Source organism: Centruroides vittatus, unplaced genomic scaffold (assembly GCF_030686945.1).
Source record: "Centruroides vittatus isolate TY-2023 unplaced genomic scaffold, ASM3068694v2 scaffold_450, whole genome shotgun sequence".
NCBI classification, from domain to species: Eukaryota; Metazoa; Arthropoda; class Arachnida; order Scorpiones; family Buthidae; genus Centruroides; species Centruroides vittatus.
The window spans coordinates 2,676,053-2,695,726 of record NW_027122709.1 but is presented as its reverse complement, the minus strand read 5'-3'; the positions used below and the strand labels follow the sequence as shown (position 1 = coordinate 2,695,726).

The window sequence follows — 19,674 nt, the reverse complement described above, 5'->3', positions numbered from 1 at the left end:
TGGACCTTATCACACTGGTCTTTTAATAAATAAAGTCCAAGTAAACAATATAGAAACACATACCGGTATGTAAAACCGTAAGGACATGGAAGGCCTTTAATTCTTTAGTTTATTAGGCAGAAAGAGTAAAAAATGCTAGTATTTAAATAAGTGATAATCTGCATTTCTATGCACATTAATATTCTTAAATAGAAGTCGTTTCAATTATTGGAAAAGTTTTAGAATTCTGATTGAAAAATTGTAATAAATCAAAATTAAAATTATTTATAAACTACGAAAGACCAAGGAATAATGCTCATTAGATACTCTATCAATATAAATTAAATATATCAATATGAACCGGAAAGGAATCGAACTTTTTAAAATCGGTTATTTGACGTCGATTTACGTTCTTAACGTCAAGTTAATTAACATAATAATTGGATTTTTAAGTTTAGAAAAAAAATAATTTACGAATTAATAAATAAAACAATGCATTACAAAGATGGAGACTTAGAAGATAAATCTGGTTACTGTCCCGGTTCTTTTGTATATAACAGAGGAAAAGTATTGCCATCGGTCAAAAAATTCCCCCAAGATGAAAATTTACGACATTTTGCAGGGAGGTTTGTGTATTAGGGGGATCGATGCTATTAAATTTTGACGGTTAAAAATCGAAGAAATAGGGAGATAAAGGGGGTCGTGTGTATCTCCAGTAGGGTCGAACTTAATGACGATTTTACTCATTGTTATCATATACAATGTTTTATAAAACCCACCCCTAACCTCAAAATTAATCTTTTGTCATTTTATAATAACTAAAACTATACAAAGATTTTTAAAAATAAAATATCGTATTAGATAACGCCACCAAAATTTTAAATATTGCCAGGAAAGTTAAGCAACTCGTTGCTAGATATTTTTTCTTATTATGAATTAATTCGGTGTTTCCAAGGTAAAAGAATCTTTAATCACGCAACACATTTAACTACGTTTATGAGAAGTTTAATGAATTCATTGAACCTCTTTATAAAAGTAACTAATTTAAATATACAAATAGTTTAAACGCATGGAATTCTCACGTGTGTTTTCTCAAATTATTTTTCGATTTTCTTTGGCTAATTTGCATAAGACATAAACCTTCATCGAACTTTCTTAATGAGAGACTTATCGAGATTATTGGATTCGTTCCCAATTTTTAAATCTTCTGTACATAATTTACGGGTAGACAGACGAAACTATGGCATTAATTCTTTTAAAGTTGATAAATTTAGTAGACAATATAACGGTAATTTGGTGACAATTTCGACATAATTTGAACAGCTTATCACCTTCATCGATCGATAATACGGTAAAAGAAACGTTCTCGTTACTATTTATCATTTATAGATTGATACTCAGAAACGTCGTTGACCTACTTGTAAAGATTTAAAATCCAATCGAAAGTTTTTAGCGAAAATTCTTAGTTATACGTCATTAGTGACGTTTAGATTGCGGTTCCTTAACGTTACATTGATTACGAGTTTGTTATGCAAATTTTTTTTTGTTTTTCTAGTGTGAAAGTGACCCATTCTTACTTTCTCGGCTTTTTTATACGTTACATGGCCATCAGTTCAAAAATATAAAAACCTTGGGGTCATTTTTTGACTCGGGGACCTTCAAACGTCGAGAAATGCAAAAGAATTCGAGGTTTTTTTTTCCCTATATGTATGGACGTTTGTGTATCGGAGGCACAACTTTGTTTACCCTCTTTCAAGCTTAATATCTCCTGTGCTTATTGCCGACAATTTCTAAAATTTTTCAGGACGGTTTGTGTATTAGGGGAATTTATGCTATTAAATTTTGGTGGGTAAAGGTCGACGGAGTGGGGAGATAAAGGGGGTCGTGTTTGTATCTCCAGTAGGGTCGGACTTGACGATTTTACTCGTTATTAATGTTTACATTTTTTTTTTTTTTATAAAACCCTAAAAATTAAGCTTTTTGTCTTTTTATAACAGTTTAAAATATAAAAAGATTTTAAAATAAAATATGATAACAGATGGCTCCACCAAAATTTTTAAATGTCGCCGGGAAAGTTGAGCAACTCGTTGCTGGTTTATTTTTAAATTAGACACTTAAAACTCATTTAATCGTCTTTACATTAAAAGTTACGGTTTTAAAACATACGAACGTCAATAGAAGTTCGAAAAAAACAAGTGATTCGTGTGATGTGACAATTATTTGTCACGTACGATTCGTACCGAAATCTTATAAACGTTTAGTTTTAAATTTATTTTTCCTTTAAAATCAAACTGTTTGTAAGAAAACGTTTCCAAAAATGAATCCTCGGATCGTGACATTTAGCAGTTTTACAATAGAAACCTTACATATTCTCTAGTAAATATCATAACTAAAAGGAATATCGACATATTCAATTTTACTCACTTCTTTAGAAATGAAATACATTGAATAAATATTTTTTTTTTTAAATAAATAAATTGTTAAATTGTAAAGAAATATTAGAAAATTATTCTTTAAATTTTTAAAATTCTTTATTATTATTATTGTAGGAAGTATTGAGAAACGAAGACTTAGATTTAGATAATGTATTTATAGCATCCCTCGTGTCAGATTTAATAAAGGTAATTCTATTTTAATATTTTTTAAATCTATCTTTTAATTTATAAAAAATGGGCCAAAAGTTAATAAAGTAAAATTTTTGGGCCATTATATATATATATATATATATATATATATATATATATAATAATAATATTTTTTATATTGTATTTATTTTTAAATTAATGTTTGAAGATAAGAAAAAATTGTTATTAATGTGTAAGAAGTGTGCACAAAAAATGATGATGAAAAATTGCTCTCGCTTATCTAATGAATAAGAGGGAGGAGGGAGAGAGAGAGAGAGAGAGAGAGAAGATAGTTGTTTTTTATAGAGAAGAAACTTTGTTATCTAAGAGGATAAATAATTAAAAGATAGCATTTATCAAAAAGCTATTGATAAAAGCAGAATATAGATAATTGTCCCTCTTGTTCTCTAGAATATCGCATGATTTCTGAGTGTCATTTGTATTACTCAATTCTTCCCCCTTTTTTCCAATCTTCTTCTATTTTCTCAGCTTAACTCGAGTAAATAACGTCATTTATTTATTTTTATTTAATGTTTTTGCTTTTTTTTCTACTTTAATTTCTGAATAAAATACATTTTTCATTCGGTTTACTTTCATTTTTAAAAAAATATAAATTCCTAAATTTTAAACAATTTTTTAGATGAAGATGAAGTGGGATGCTTAATTTAACTAAGTATTAACATCTTATATTTATATAAATATAATAAATTGAATTGAATTTTATATTCTTAATAAATTGATGACGATTGAAGGAAATGCCTTTGATTATTTACTTAAATATTAAATTTTGATGTTTATTGTGAAAATAAATAGTGACGTTTATAGATCTTTTGAATGATTTATATCATTCGAGTCTATATAAATAAATAATATAGCCATTAAATTATATTTAATAAATGAATTTATTCGGGTTAGACAAATATAAATTAATAACGAGCATGAGAAAATGTTTAGTTTTGATATACAAACATCGAAGAATAAATAGGAAATTGTGTAGAGGAAAATGGGATTCGAACCTACGTTTATCTAGTCGGTGGTTCGTATCCCGGAGTTTATCCCCGATTAACTATATACGAACTTCCGGTTTGGACCGGAAGTCACGTGATCTCAATTCAAAAACTTTTCTCCCGAACGGAGTTACATAGATGACCGGCATGGCTACGTTGTCATCAGGAAACGTATGATGTACAGGGGCAAGCCACTACTTCGAGGTGGAGAGCATATATTTTAAAATAAATAAATTAAGAATATGATTAAAAATTGCAACCCGGAATTGTGATAATAATTAATTTATTATTTAAACTAGGGAATGATTTACATTCACGATAGTGAAATTATATCACACGGGAATCTTAAATCATCGAATTGTCTAGTCGACAGCAGATGGGTCTTGCAGATTACAGATTTTGGACTACACGAGTTTCAATCGGGTCAAGAATTACCACCTCTAATGGATCAGAGACGTCAAAAAGGTACAAGAATTACAAAATTTAACTGTTTACCAACCGTACCGTACGAACTGTAATTAAATTGTATGTTTAATTACAGTATAATTTAACTATGCTAATTAAGTAATAATGGAGCATAGTTACGCGAAATTGTAACTTTTTTACTTCAGTCAGATTTAGTTCTTTAGGTCTCATCTGGCAAGCACCCGAATTGTTAAGAATGATGAATCCACCAGCCAGAGGTACACAAAAGGGTGACGTGTACTCGTTTGCTATAATATTATACGAAATCATTGGAAGATCTGGACCGTGGGGACCCGATTCTCCCCCCGTAAAATGTAAATAAGAGTTTTATAATCCCTACTAATTCTTGAAAAAAGTGAATTAAAATGTTAAAAATTATATTTAGGTATAGTAGAAAGAGTAATGAATCCGAGCCAGTACGATAATAAAGTGTACAGACCCCCTATAGAGGTTCTAAACTGTGCTGATTACATTAAACGATGTATGGAAGAATGTTGGATGGAGGAACCCGAATACAGACCCGATTTTAGACTCGTAAATATCAAATTAAGAGAAATGCAATCGGGATTGTAAGTAAACTTAAATTTAAACTTTATTAGTATCGTTTATATTATAATTTAATTATGTTAATTATGTTGTAATTTAATTATGTTTTCTATAGAAAGCCAAATATATTTGATAATATGATTGTAATCATGGAGAAGTACGCTTATAACTTGGAAAGTTTAGTTCAAGAAAGAACGAATCAATTAGTAGAAGAAAAGAAGAAAACTGAAAATTTGCTACTTAGAATGCTTCCAAAGTAAGAATCTTTTTTAAGGCTGTTTCTAGACCTGTAAATTCCCAATGTCTGTCTGTCTGTTCTTTCTTAATCATGAGAACGGTGTAAGATAGATAAAAGACGAGAACAGATATGGAAACCTTAGGGATAGGAGGCCCGATTAACTATATATGAACTTCCAATCTACACCGGAAGTCACGTGAATTCAATTCAAACATCCCCGAAAGAAGTTAGATAGATGACCGGCATGACTCTACTGTTAAAGGAAAAGTATGATGTACAGAAGCAAGCGACTATAATTTGAGGTGGAGAGCATATATTTTAAATTAAATAAATTATTAAAAATTGCAGCACGGCATTGTCATACGTCATAATAAACTACATTTGTTTTCGAATTTTTACAGATCAACTCGAACGAATTGAAAGATTATATTTAGATTGGAAGCGTGTAAAAAAACGGGATTTCACGAATGCTGTTTGTATTTTTAGAAACATTCTTTGCCTTTACAATAAAAAAAAACATCATATAACAGGCTTAGATGAGTATAGAAAATCGAATCAAATTGATTTTTAGTTACATAACACACACGCGTGCCATTTTTAGATGTCATTTCTAATATGGGATAACGGCAGACGTGCCGTAATACTCCCTCACATACTACAAAAATTCAAGATTTTTGTAGTATGATAACAATGAAGCAAGTGTGATGCAATCTCAAAAGTGTGTCAATACTTGTTCTTGAAAATACTTTTCTTCGCTCCCAACAATAGAAAGGTATGAACATAAAAACACATGATAATCTTCCTGTGATAATTAATTAAAAAATCAAGGACCAATCGCAATTAATTAATGTAGAATCAAAAATGTTATTAATACATTGTTTATAATGGCCCCTTAATGAGGAATCTCGAGAATAAAGTTAGGTAGAAGAAAGCAGAGCCCAGAAGTCCCGATGAACTATATACAAACTTCTGGTTTGTACCGGAAGTCACGTAAATTTAATGAAAAATATTCTCCTCAATGGAATTACATAGATGACTGGCACGTCTCAATTGCTAAAGCAAAAGTATGATTTACAGGGGCAAGCCAGTAATTGAGGTGGAGAGCATATATTTTAAATTAAGTAAATTTTAAAAATATGATTATTATAATTTACGATAGAGTTAACGTGGTAGAAGTATCAAGTTCATTTCAATACATCCATTTTCTTATCTCATAGAAACTGTTTTGAGAAAATAGGAAGCAATGTATTGCTAGAAGACCACAATTCCTTCCAAGATAGTGTTCTTTTGACATAAATAATTATCCTTATAACTATACCATTCGGAAGATAACTGTTTCGTCGAAAATTCTAACGATTTTCTGTCAACTTAGGAAGATTTCGACTGTCGAAGTAACGATAACGTCACCAATTTCAAAAAGTTTGAAATTGGTGACGTTATCATTACTTAATTGTACTGTACTTTAAATATAAAACATTAAAAATTAAGAACACTAAATAAGTGCTAATTAATTATTTAAACAAAAAATAAGATAATTTGCTGTTTAATTAATTGGGCTGCAATTTGAAAAATTGTAGACCTGTAAATTCCCATCGTTGTCCGTGTGCCTGTCTGTCTTTCTTAACTTTAAGGAAGGACAGACAGACTGAGAATTTATCAATATTTCTAGTGACATAATATTTCTATTATATATACACAATACATATATATTTTTCAATTTTAGTGTTTGCAGCCAGCAAACGGGAGGATTTTCATTTATTTACGCAATGATGATGCACAAACTTGATACTCGTGCACCCAGTATTCGTTACTCGTTACTCGATTTCTCGTTAGGAGGTAACTGATATCGAGTAGATAGTAACGAATTATTATTGATACTAGATTACTGAGTAGCTAGCTATTCGAACCAACTATCGCATTTGGAATTGCTGTTCAATAGAATTTTATCGGATTTGTGGTATCTTAGAGTTTTTTCTTGTTTTTGTTATTTTATTGAGTCGATTTTTATTATTGGGCTGCAAGTTTTAAATTGCAGGACCCAATTTTTAAATTGCAGACCTATAAATTTCCAGTGGTTGTCTGTCCTTCCTTAATCTCGAGAAAACAGTGAAATAGATGAAATTCGAGGCCAGATGTGAAAAGCTTAGAGGAAGAATGCCCCGATTAACTATATAAGAGCATCTGGTCTGCAAGGAAAAGGAAACAGAAAAGATATGATGTACAGGGACAAGACATTATTAATTTGAGGTGGAGAGCATATATTTTATGTTTGATATTTTTGTATTCTTTAACGGCTATGATAACTTTTCGTAAATGTAATATCGGGCCCTTTCTCTCTGGGAGCCCAGTATTTTATATTTTTATTGCCTAGGGAATAAGGGTTAGACTTTTTTAACGATGACGTCACAGCCCGAAGGCTTGACACGTGCTGCTTCAAAATATTGTGTACGGTATAACTGAATGAAAAGTAATTTGGCTTTATTATTTATATTTTAACAATATTAAAGCGTGTAATGTCATCCAGAAGCGTATTTAAATTTCAATAAGGATAAAACACTCTTTCAGTATATTTGTGTAATTTAAATAAATTGGTTGAAAATTGGGGAATAAATATCGTTGCACCGATAGTTCTGAACAAATGGGAAAAATTAAATGTAGACGAAATCGTAATTCGTATAATTTGCTTTATAAGACAGGTGATATCGCTTCTATTTTACAGAAAAATGCAATTGTGTTGATGGTAGGAAATTTTCTTGCCTGTATATATTATTTTTACGTAAAATGTTGTAATATAAGTCTACTTGCATTTTCTATTTACGCATTTCGGGATATTTAAACGTCATTGCCTTAGTTTCATTTCATCGAAATAATTTGATGCATTATTCCTCCCTCTTACAGTCAATGACAATTGCGAATTTTCTAGGATGAAGTGGGTTGTTTATCTGATCTCGTAAAATTTTTAATAATAGAATATTTGTTATATGTTTTAGTTATTCGTTTAAAAATACAATTTCAAATCTACAGTAAATAAATTCAGTAAATGTATGTTTGTTACTTAATTTAGTGAAATTACTGTATTAAAGTATAAGGCTACTATTGTATTATATTTGGAACCGCTACCTCTTTATCCGCCATCTTGTGATGTCATACTAAAAAGGTATATTCAAAATTTTTCCCTGAAACGTATTAGATAGATGACCGGCACGACTCTATTGTTAAAGGAAAAGTATAATGTACAGGGGAAAGACACTATTAATTTAAGGTGGAGAGCATATATTTTAAATTAAGTAATTGCAGCCCGGCATTGTGACCATGTCACAATTATTTATTAGAACTTTTTAATTATATTTTAAAAATTGCTAAAATCTGGAGAATAGCTTATATAAATTTAATATAATAGAGAAATTACATCGATTTAACCGAGTCTGTTAGAGATTTATTATATTCAAATAGGAAATTATTTTGCGTGACGAAACTTCGATATCGATCGAGATCGTCACGCGAGAACTGAATCAATCAAGTTTCAATTAATTAATCAAGAAAGACGTTAGTCACGTTTCTATCAAAAAACCCTATCAGTTACAGTAATCGATCGATTGCTTAAAACACAAGATCATTTGATTTCGTCACAGTTGTTAATTTAATTTTACAGTTGCATTAATTCGTAAATGACACGGATTCTTAACATAAAAGTTTGCATATTTTTAATAGGCATAACAAAATGTATATGAAATATGAAAAAAGAATGTATTGGACGAATGAATTTCTCGAATTTATTATCATTATTTACATCGCATTGATCTAGTATACGAAAATCTGACAAACTATGAACAGAATATCCAGTGTGACGTTTACATTCGGTCATATCGAGATATCGAGTGATGGACGGCTCACTTGGAAATTCCCGGTGGGCCATTTGCCAGGTGACCTTTCTTATTTTAATGTAGGCCCATGTCATATTTCACTCCAGGAAAAGCAATCAATAAACAAATAAGTCGTGATACTACTATTAAATAATTCAGATAATTACACCCCTCTTTATCTGGTGCTCGAGGTGCCTGCCTTGGCTATCACCTAGTTATCCCCCTAACTGATCACAACTCAGACCTTAGGCTGCCATTTTGTTAAAATTTTCTTTGCCCTATGGGCACTAAGAGAACCTTTTTTCGAGTTCATCGTAAGTTCGGCCAGGCCCACAGTGGGACGGCTGTGTAGGTGGACAGAAAAATTTCTGGATTATTTCACCACGCAAATTCGATCAGGGATTCCCCACAGCGGTAGGCTGAAACCTTAACCTCCTCGGCCATCTGCAGACGTATTTGGGGCCTATATTTGGTATATATTGGCGATGCTGGTTCTCTTCAATGTGGTAATTTAAAAAATGAATTTTCTGACCAATATTTTAATTTCTGGGAATAAAAAGTTGTGAAAAATCGAAAGAAATTAAGAATAAAATCGAGTGATTTAATTATTTTTTCAGTGACATAAAATCGACGATAGAATGCAACGTCTTCAATTTACTTAAATTGTTTTAAGTGATAAAATGCAAAGTATTTAGAAAAATCTGTGTATTCTTAGGAGAAGCAACGTTACATCTTCACCTGTTTTTTGTCTCGAATTCCATCTTTTGGGACCAAAATAGTATTGAATCGAATTTATCAGCCGAATTTTTGGAGGAAATGCGCGTCTTCACGTTCAAAACCTGTAAAGAAGGGTTATTTTCTGGAATTTTGTGAATTTAAATATCTAACCTCAACTAAAATATTTTCACTGTTTCTTTAGGAATTTCTATCTTTTTTTAAAGTATTTTCTGTTATCAAAATTATTTCTTTCCATACAAATTATAAAATTTTGAATAGATTTGAACGAAATTTCATTCTTATACATAAATTTAAGATAGGGAATAATTTTTACATATAAAAATATTATTACGAATTGCATAAATATAGCAAATCATACTTCTTTTGATTGAAAAATCATATCGATTAAATCAATAATTAAAATAGTAAATTAAATCCAAACTTCATATATTATGAATCAGATGATAACGTCGGATTCATCGGGCCATAACCTGGATAATTAATGGTTAACCTAGTTTAATTAGTCAGGTGATGACCCGATGAATCCGTCGTTATCATTGGTGATTAATATATAATTACTTATTATCTTGTGTATTTAATTAGCAGTGTTATGGTTCGATGATATACAAATTTCTTTTCTTTATCTATTCAATAGAGGCCTAACTTATAAGAATGCGATTATCGATTATCACTCGTAAAGAAATTCCAATATTCTGATTGTTGACGAAGCTTCTGTTTGCAGTTTTTCAATTTCTTATATGAAATTTTTGAATATAAAAGTCATATTTAATGTCTATTTTCTGTATTATTATTGTATTCTTCTCTATGATATGACTAAGAGCGCAACTCGAACAGCCTGATGTAAACAAAAATATAAATTGTGAAAAAATGTCATCACATTAGATAGATATTACTCATTTAATGTTGTACTTATTTATTGAATGTTTTATGTATTTATGTTTTAAACTCGTGAAAAATATCGTATTTAGATCAGTGGCAGAGCAATTGAAAAGAGGGGAACCGGTAGAAGCCGAATCGTTTGATGCTGTTACTATTTACTTCAGCGATATCGTAGGATTTACTGCATTATCGGCCGTCAGTACACCATTACAGGTAAAAAAATTCATTAAAAATATATATAAAAATAACAGTAGTGAAGTTACAAGCCGGCCATTTTGCAGGTGGTGGATTTGTTGAACGATCTGTACACGTGTTTCGATTCGATCATCGAACATTACGACGTTTATAAAGTAGAAACCATTGGTGATGCTTACATGGTAGTCAGCGGCCTACCCATAAAGAATGGTAACAAACATGCCGGACAAATAGCATCTATGGCAATTCACTTGCTGTCTGCCATTCAAAATTTCGAAATTCGCCATCGTCCCGGAGAACGGCTCAAGCTCAGAATCGGTATTCATTCAGGTATAATTATTTAATTAACGTAATAATACAGCCTAATTTGTTATTATCCGTTAACGTACTTTGACATGGTTAAATAGGTCCATGCGTGGCAGGAGTCGTGGGACTGAAAATGCCACGTTACTGTTTGTTTGGTGATACTGTTAACACTGCCTCTCGTATGGAATCTACAGGAGAAGGTAATTTAAATATAATTAAATAGCATTTTAAAAAATTTTAATATTCCTAAAACAAAATCGTCAATCCTCCCTTAGCCTTGAAGATTCACGTTAGCGAAGATTGCAAGAACATTTTAATCAAACTGGGAGGATACGTTTTACAAGAAAGGGGACTAACACCCATTAAGGTAAGCATTTTATAAAATTATTTCCATTTAAAAATATACCAAATTCGAATTAAAATTTTGGTTTTTTATTTAGGGAAAGGGTGAAATGAGAACTTACTGGTTGTTAGATCAAAGTAATCCCACGTTGCCTTTAAATAAATTTGATACAGAAAACGAAAGTGTGACTCTTCCGTCGACCATTCCTATACCTTACTACAACGAGCCCTCAAAATACAGTAATTTTTTGAGTTATTTAAACGATCAACCGGTAAATAATACTTTAAATTACAGTTGCTTGAATTTGTTAGAAGAATTAAAAAAGAATTTGAAGAAAGAATCTAAAAGAAGCTCAAACAGTTATCGTTCTGCTCCCGTCATTACTTTCAAAGAATATCCATCTCAGGATTACATCGTGTGATAACAAATTCTATAATTATCGATGAAGAATAAACCCCAAAAACTCTGTCCACTTTTATTTTTGGGTCGTGACTATTCGAAGATTCTTGCAGATTAATTTCTTTGAAATTTTTTATCTATTTATTTTATTTTCTATGGAAGAACTACCGAATTTAACTTAAATTTCCATACTAAAACATCCAAAAAATTGAAATTTTAAATATTTTTATTAAAATTCTTTTACACGTTTTCTTTACAGGACATAAATCCACACACACGACCATATATTTTTCGTCAAATTTTTGTAAAAAAGTTATATATTAAAAGATTGTATATAAAAATGTAATTTAATTGTCAAATATTTATTTTCTATTATTTTTGTCATAGGGATAATGATGATAGTTCCGTTATCGTTCGTTCATTGCCATTCTCCTAATCAAAATAAAGTACAATTACTGCTTTCAAATTATAAATAAATAAATGTTATTATATTTTCCTCCATTGAAAATGTATTTTGAAGTACTATAACAATTTCTTTTAGTAATAGCATAGACGTTTCAGTAGCTGTCAAAGTGTAGTACGCGAGCTACTGGAAGGTCTCTGAAAAGAGGAGGAAAAGGACAATAAAAGTATTATTATTTACTTTTATCAAATGAAATTCTCTGTTTCTTGAACTTTGTCTTCAATTTTTCTCAAGTTCTTCAGAAAGAATGAAAAGTCCTATTTATGTAACAGAAATTGCACAAGATTGAATTTATCAATTGATGAATCCTTGGGAAAGACTGCAATATTTTTCTATATTTTATTTTTGATAAGTTTATAAAAATAAATGAATATATACAAGATAAATTTATTTATTAAATTTTGTAAATATTTGATTATTTATTTATTTTTATTTATTTTAAAAGAAACTCATTGTTAAATTGTTTACAACTGAAAAACTAGAAGTTATATTGTAAAAATTTATTATTTTGTTATAAATTTTTATTTAGAAATAAAAATATTGTTTTCAGATACGTATTCGATTTATATTTATACTGCATATAACATGCATACACGTGCTGTACGTAAAATAGAATTTTATACTATGGCCTGAATCAGTTTCTCAACCTGTGGTCCGCAGTCAGACTTAAATTAGTAAGGATTAAAACTTCCTTTAATAATAATTCACTTTTAATACCTTACTTTTAACTTAATTATGTTTTCATACGTATTTAAAACGCGATTTTAGATTTATTATGTTCCAAATGTTGGTAATATCTACATAGATTTTTAAAAAAACTTAAGTCCTCATCACTTAGACCTAATTTTTTCAGGCCTTTTACCAGTCCTTGGTCGAGAAACACTGGCCTAAGTTCTAAAAATTTTAAAAATATCCGAGATATAGAAGAAAAATGGCTATAAATAAACGTGTAGTTACTCATACTTTTTCTATTCATACTCAACTGACAGATGTTATTTTGTTCCTATTCCAGCTGTTTATCGTTTTCATATAAAACAATTTCTTCATTGTTATTATTATTATGTATTTCTGGGCCAGTAGGCCCGAGCCTAACAGACCTAATGGGAAATCAGCCACTGTACATCTACGTCTACACCCGATGATAGTCACGTCTATTATTAAATCATAATAGATTTAGGGAGTATAAATTACGTCATATCTCTTAATAGCTGTTTTAATTAAAATGAAATAATTACGCAATGTTAGACTATACCATGAAAATCTCTCGAACACCCTTATTTGCGAAAAGTGAGTTTCTCCGTTTTACGTCATCACATTCCTTTGAAGTTACTTCCTCATACGAAACTGTAAATTTTGTTTCTTATTTTGGAGTGATTTTGTTTCGTTTATAGTCTATATCTTAAGCTTTCTTTATTGTCTTTTGATATCCTCCATTTTCCATTTTTCTCATCGCTTGACTTTCTTACATTTTTTTCCCCCCAACTTAAATGACATTCGATTTTATCTCTCCACTTTGCTTTCTACGAAAATTCTTAAGCAATTCCTGTATTTACTTTTTCTGTTTAGAAAAAAAAAGCAATTTAAGATACGTTTGAATCTTTTTCTTTCTGGTATTTTTCTTCTGAAATTTGCCAAAGAATGCGCACCCTCAGGAATCTCAAATTTAATCTTGTTTTAAATCTTCCAAATGATTCCTTATCTACGCTGATTTATTTATTAGCATTTTATAAACGGTAATACTTTTTAAATTCATAATTTAAAAAAAAAAAATATTTAATTCAATTCTGTAATCTCTATTTAAGCTGTCGTCATTTATTTATGTTATGTCTCTTTCTCTTTTCTCATTCTTTTGTGTGTAGCAAGGTAAATGATATACGTACGTACCATAAAACTTTGTAAGTTTTTCTTGAGATCATTTTCTCTTCCATTGCTCTAAATCTTTATGAATTGCTCACTAACACGGTCCAATTCAGATGATTTTCTGCCGTATACATATCTCATTACTCTTAAAATAAAAGACTTAGATGGAGGAAATTTCAAAATTCCTCCTTAGTTAAGTTTCGAAAGAAAATCATAAAATTCTTTATTGATTATTGCAAGATTGCTTACGTTTTCTATCTTCGCGATGCATCAAAAAATTCGGTAAATGAAGAATCCTGTAAGCAAGAGCGCCCATAAATTGAGCACTTGGGGTGTGCCCCTTTTCCTAATCCACAAACAACAAAAAATTCGTGACTTCTAGCCTATTCTGCAAATATAAAAGAAACTAATGAACGATGTTTATCCATCGACTCATGCAACTTCGTCGTATGTTGACCATTCTTTGTTTTAGTGTCCCGAGTGCAACCGGTGCCATCTTATGAGCGTTGATTCGACGTTGAATCATAAGAGTTTGAAGCTCCTTGCGTAATGTACGATGCTCATTTTTATAGTTTGTGCCCCCTTCTCTTCTCATAGTCTGTGGGCACCGCTTCCTGTAAGCAAAATAAACAGGAACTACAAAGAAATTGAGGAACTTCACGCACAATGCAAATTATTTTACATTGAAATTGTAAACCGTTCAGACAAAGATTTCGTGTGAAATCTGTATTTAGTACTTAATTAAAAATGTAATTTTTTCAACATTTAGAATAGGAAAGAATTTAACACTCTGCTTGGTAGAAAGTGAAGATTTTTAGTACTCCATAGAATGAAGACACGGAATGAATATATATTTATATTTTTTAACATATAAAATTCTAAATAAAAAAGAAAATTTTATATCAATATAAGTAAGAAAAATGTTTTTTCTTCCATTTCTTTCTTAGAACTGATGTATTGAATATAAATCCTTGTTCTTTCTTTCTTTAAAAAAATGTATTTTTTTTCATAAAAGTATGTTTTTAAATATTTTTTATTGTAAATATAATATATATATTTTACAATAAAAATGCGTAAAAACATACTTTTATGAAAAAATAATATTTTTTTAAGAAAGAAAGAACAAGAATTTATATTTAGTAGCTTCAGTTATAATCTCCTTACTTATATTGATATAAAATTCTAAATAAAAAATATAACTTATTTTCTTAAATTAAAAAAGACTGATTTAAAATCAAATTCTGTTGGTTAATTAATTTGAAGAAAAATATCAATAAAAATGTGGAGGAAAAATCTTTAAAATTGAATTGTTTTAACGTAATATTTGCATTTATATAGTTTAAATCGCATCAGTAAACGTCAAAAAACAATAAATAAATAATAAATGATTAAAGTAAAGGATTAAGTTTGAACTCTTCCTCTTTCTAAACCATTTCTTCTTCATCCTACAAACATTTTTCTTTTTTTTTCTCTCTCTCTCCAGATTAGTGTGAAAATATATTATGCTTTCTTACTTAATGACGCGTTATTTCTTTTCTTAATACTTTTTCTTTTATAAAAGTGTTTTTAATTCGAAAATATTTTCCAATATTTTTATTCTTTTCAAAATATTATTTACTTTATTTTATTAATTGGGCTTCAATTTGAAAAAATCATAGACCAATAAATCCTTTCTTAATCTCGAGAACCATGTCAGATAAATCAAGACCGGATATGGAAAGCTTAAGGACTATATACGAACTTCCGGTCGAAACCGGAAGTCACGTCATTTCAATTCAAAATTTTCCCTGAACGGAGTTATATAGCTGACCAGTATGACTCTGTTGTCGTGAGGAAAAGTATGATGTACAGGGGCAAGGCACTGACAATTTGAAGTGGAGAGCATATATTTTAAATTGAATAAATTAAGAATATGATTAAAAAGTGCAGCAGCTCGTTAAAGTGACGATTTAAACTAAGTATTACATTGAGAAACGTTCCACAGGACTCGTATAAAAATCTTATTTAGGCTCGTAGAACTGAATTTGTAACATACATTAGATCCTCACTCTGCACCAAGTAATAATAAAATTAAGAGTGCGAGGCCCTAAATTGTATTCTGGTAACGCCAAGCCCTAAACCAGTGGTTCTCAATCTTTTTGAAGTCGGGGAACACTAAACTTTCACATTGTTTTCTGAAGAACACTAAAGTTTGACATTTTTTTCCCCTCGAAGGAGTTACAATACATCAGCTTTAAAGCAGAGATGGCAAATTTTTTTGAAATCGAGCGCACTCGGTCTAGTAGATGACGACATTGGCGTTTGCTAATTACGTTCCCATACAAAAATTATTTTACACTGTATTGATTTTCTTTTGCAACAATTTTTAATTTTATATTTGTTTTTTCGTGGAACACTTGAAATGGCTTCACGGAGCACACGTGTTCCGCGAACCACGGATTGAGAACCACTGCCCTAGCTGTAGCTTGTTTAGCTTGCCAAGCCTCACATATATATAATACAGTAAAACCTGCCCAATACGGCACTCGAATAGAACGGAAACTTGCCTAAACGTGAAAAATTCTTCGTAACCGAGCGATTTTCTGTTAACGTATTAAAAAGTATTAGTAATTATATTTGTGAATTTTTAAAATATTTATGTATTAATTTATTCTAAAAATGTTGATCTTGCTTAATCATTTACTGGGCTTTAATTTATAAATTTTCACTGTCGTCCGTTCCGTCCGTTTGTCTGGCCTTTCTTATTGAAAAAAAAAATTTCATTTATTTGGTTGTAAAAAACATTTTTTTTAAATAAAACAAATTTTATAAACGTTAAATATTTAAAATAAATAATGATATAAAAATCTATTTTTATTACTTTTTAAAATAATTTTTCTGATTTTTTTTAAAATTTTTACAATTTAATTTTTTTTTGTAATAAAAATATGTTTACGTACAAGATTAGAGATGTTAAGAATGAATTATTTTTCTCTCGAATTACTCACGAGATTATTCAAAGTAAAAGATTTTCGTTGGAATTTCTTGGACACCAACAAAAGGTGGGGATTCGAGATATGAGCATTTTATATTCTTATTTACCAATTTTATACCTTCGATTTTAAATAAGGAAAGAAGAAAGGAGACAAAAGTCAAATAAATGATGTTACTAAAGATTCAAAATGATTGGTAAAAAATTATTTGTTATTTCGAAACAGGAAATAAAATAATAATAATAAATATAGAGGAAACGTAAGAAGCATCACTATAAATGGAAAATTATGTTATGTAATTGGGCTGCAATTTGAAAAAATTGTAGACCTATAAATTCCTACTGTCTATCCTTTTTAAATCCCGAGAACGATGTTAGATAAATCGAGAAAGCTTATGGGTAGGAGGTCCCGATTAACTGTACACGAACTTCCAGTTTGGTCCGGAAGTCACGTCACTTCAATTGTAAAATTTTTCCCCAGATCGGAGTTATATAGATACCTGGCACGATTCTGTTGTTATCGGGAAAAGTATGATGTACAGGGGCAAGACAGTACTAATTTGAGATCGAGAACATATATTTTAAATTAAATAAATTATGAATATGATTAAAAATTGCAGCCCGGCATTGTGACCATGTTACAATAATTTTTGTTTTAATTATACTTTTCTCTTTTTATATAAAAAAAGTATTTATAAATATGGCTTTTCGAAGTTATTTAATACGAGTTTATTCTTTTATTTAATCCAAAATTAGGGAATTTTATAGAAGATTAATGATTAGTTTATATTAATATGTGAGAAATAGAATCGATAAAGGGTGGCCCAAAGCCAGTTAATGACGTGTGTTCCAAATTAACTAAACTGAGTTTAGAATTTGTTTATCAAATAATAAAAACATCAAATATATAATTGAATTAAGTAAAATTTTATAAAGGATTTAAAAAAGAGCCATATTAAAGTGTCAAAAAGTAAAAAAATGTCGAGGATGAATTGCTCTAAAACTTTAATGTAAATACAGTATTGTCAGTTCTCGCAAAAGTTAAATTTTCTCCCTTTTATCTACATTTTTTATTATTATTGTTTAATATAATCTGTTTAATATGGTTCTATTCGTTGTTTAGCAGTCCTTAAATCGAAGTGTAGTCTATGATTTGTTTTATATATCAATATATATAAACTAGATGAGCCCGGTATTGCTCGAGCCAAAAATAACAAAAGCAAAGAATATGATTATTAGATTATTTCGTACTTCTAACCCTTCTATTATATTATATTATAGTATTGATTTATATTTACAAAGGTTACATTACGTAAGGGTTTATAACAATCTAACACATTTTAAAAATCCTTCTAATTGTGTGCAGTAGAGGAATAATTTAAAATATAAACTCGCCACCTTCGAAAACCATTTAAATCATATTTTGTGTTCGCCGGTAATCTTGTATTATGTAATTTTCCTATTCGAATGCCACCATACCACTGGTCTGATAGAAAGAAGGGCTGTTGCAGAAGGGGTCGGAGATAATTCGATCAAAAGTAGTCGTTGTCGTCCTCCTGGGAGAGAGAATGGTCGACGAATACTAATTAATACTGGTCTATTATTAATATTTGAAAGGTGATCCGTGGTAGACAGTTTGTGCATGTGATCGATGGTGCTAACCTTAACGTCTGAAAGACTTCATATGACTTGTTTAAATAAAAAAAAAAATTTGTAAAAATGCTAGAATAATTGCTTTTATGTGATAATAAAGTGTTTGTATTTTGTCAACAGATTGTATAAACTACGTGGGAAGTATGTTCTCGTAAATATTGCGTTTATGGGCTCCAATTTGAAAAAATTGTAGACCTATAAATTCCGATTGTCGTCCCCTGTGCATGTCTTGTCTGTCTCTTCTTAATCTCAAGAAAGATTAAGGAAGGCGACCAGATGTGGAAAGCATAGAGACAGGAGGCCCAGATTAACTATATATGAACGTTACTTCGATTCAAAATTTTTCCCTGACAGGATTTAGATAGATTACCGACAAGACTCTATTGCTAACAGGAAAAGTATAATGTATAGGGGCATTATTACCACTAAAAAATTGAGAACATTGTGACGAAAAGTCGCAGCCCGGCATTGTGACGACATCATAATAAATAATCGCTGGTTAGAATGAGTTTGGTTTATTTGATTACTGCAACACGTCACGTGAGTGATCTGTCGAAGGGATGCATCCCAAGAAATCTTTTATGAGAAACTGGACCCTATTTAGGTGAAGAAACCCGAAAACTCCAGGTGGCCAGCCCTTTGGCCATGCTCAAACTAACGACTAACTAACTACCAGAGTTTGGTGGTTTTACGCACTCGGCTACTGGAGGGTCCTTATTAGAATTTAAAAAAAGTATCGTTTAGAAATGACAAAACCCGTGTCGGAAACCCGTTTAGAATGAAAAAATTAAATACTTACTGATTATTAACAGGGTAACACTTTGGATTGCATGCAGGCAAGTACTATATGCCACTTGTCGCAGTAATTAAGTAAATACAATATATATATTTTAAAGTTATATCTTTTTTTATAAAAATTATATTTAGTTTATTATTTTTTAAAATTTTTGCCAATAGATGGCGCTTCTTTGTGCTTGTCTCATTGTGGTGACATGCACACAGCCTGTACACGAATTTTAGTGTGTCTGCGTGTTATTTATTGATAATCACAGTTGCAGTTTCTTTTTTTTTAATTTTAACATTGTATAATTATAGGCTGACTTGATAACCAGGAAAGGCTAATTTTTGAATGCAAACACAGTTTG

The 19,674-nt window shown here is 30.2% G+C and overlaps 1 protein-coding gene across 1 annotated transcript in view; it reads left to right on the top strand.

The window, feature by feature from the left end:
- LOC136989242 (guanylate cyclase 32E-like) overlaps positions 1–11,619 on the top strand; it is a 51,289-nt gene extending 39,670 nt beyond the window's left edge. The window contains exons 13-22 of the mRNA XM_067287356.1: positions 2,529–2,600; positions 3,910–4,075; positions 4,240–4,389; positions 4,461–4,644; positions 4,737–4,877; positions 10,429–10,552; positions 10,621–10,864; positions 10,942–11,040; positions 11,116–11,207; positions 11,281–11,619. Coding sequence (XP_067143457.1) covers positions 2,529–2,600; positions 3,910–4,075; positions 4,240–4,389; positions 4,461–4,644; positions 4,737–4,877; positions 10,429–10,552; positions 10,621–10,864; positions 10,942–11,040; positions 11,116–11,207; positions 11,281–11,604 — 1,596 coding nt within the window. The 3' untranslated portion in view covers positions 11,605–11,619. The remainder of the gene's footprint in view (positions 1–2,528; positions 2,601–3,909; positions 4,076–4,239; positions 4,390–4,460; positions 4,645–4,736; positions 4,878–10,428; positions 10,553–10,620; positions 10,865–10,941; positions 11,041–11,115; positions 11,208–11,280) is intronic.
- The last annotated feature ends 8,055 nt before the right edge of the window (positions 11,620–19,674 follow it).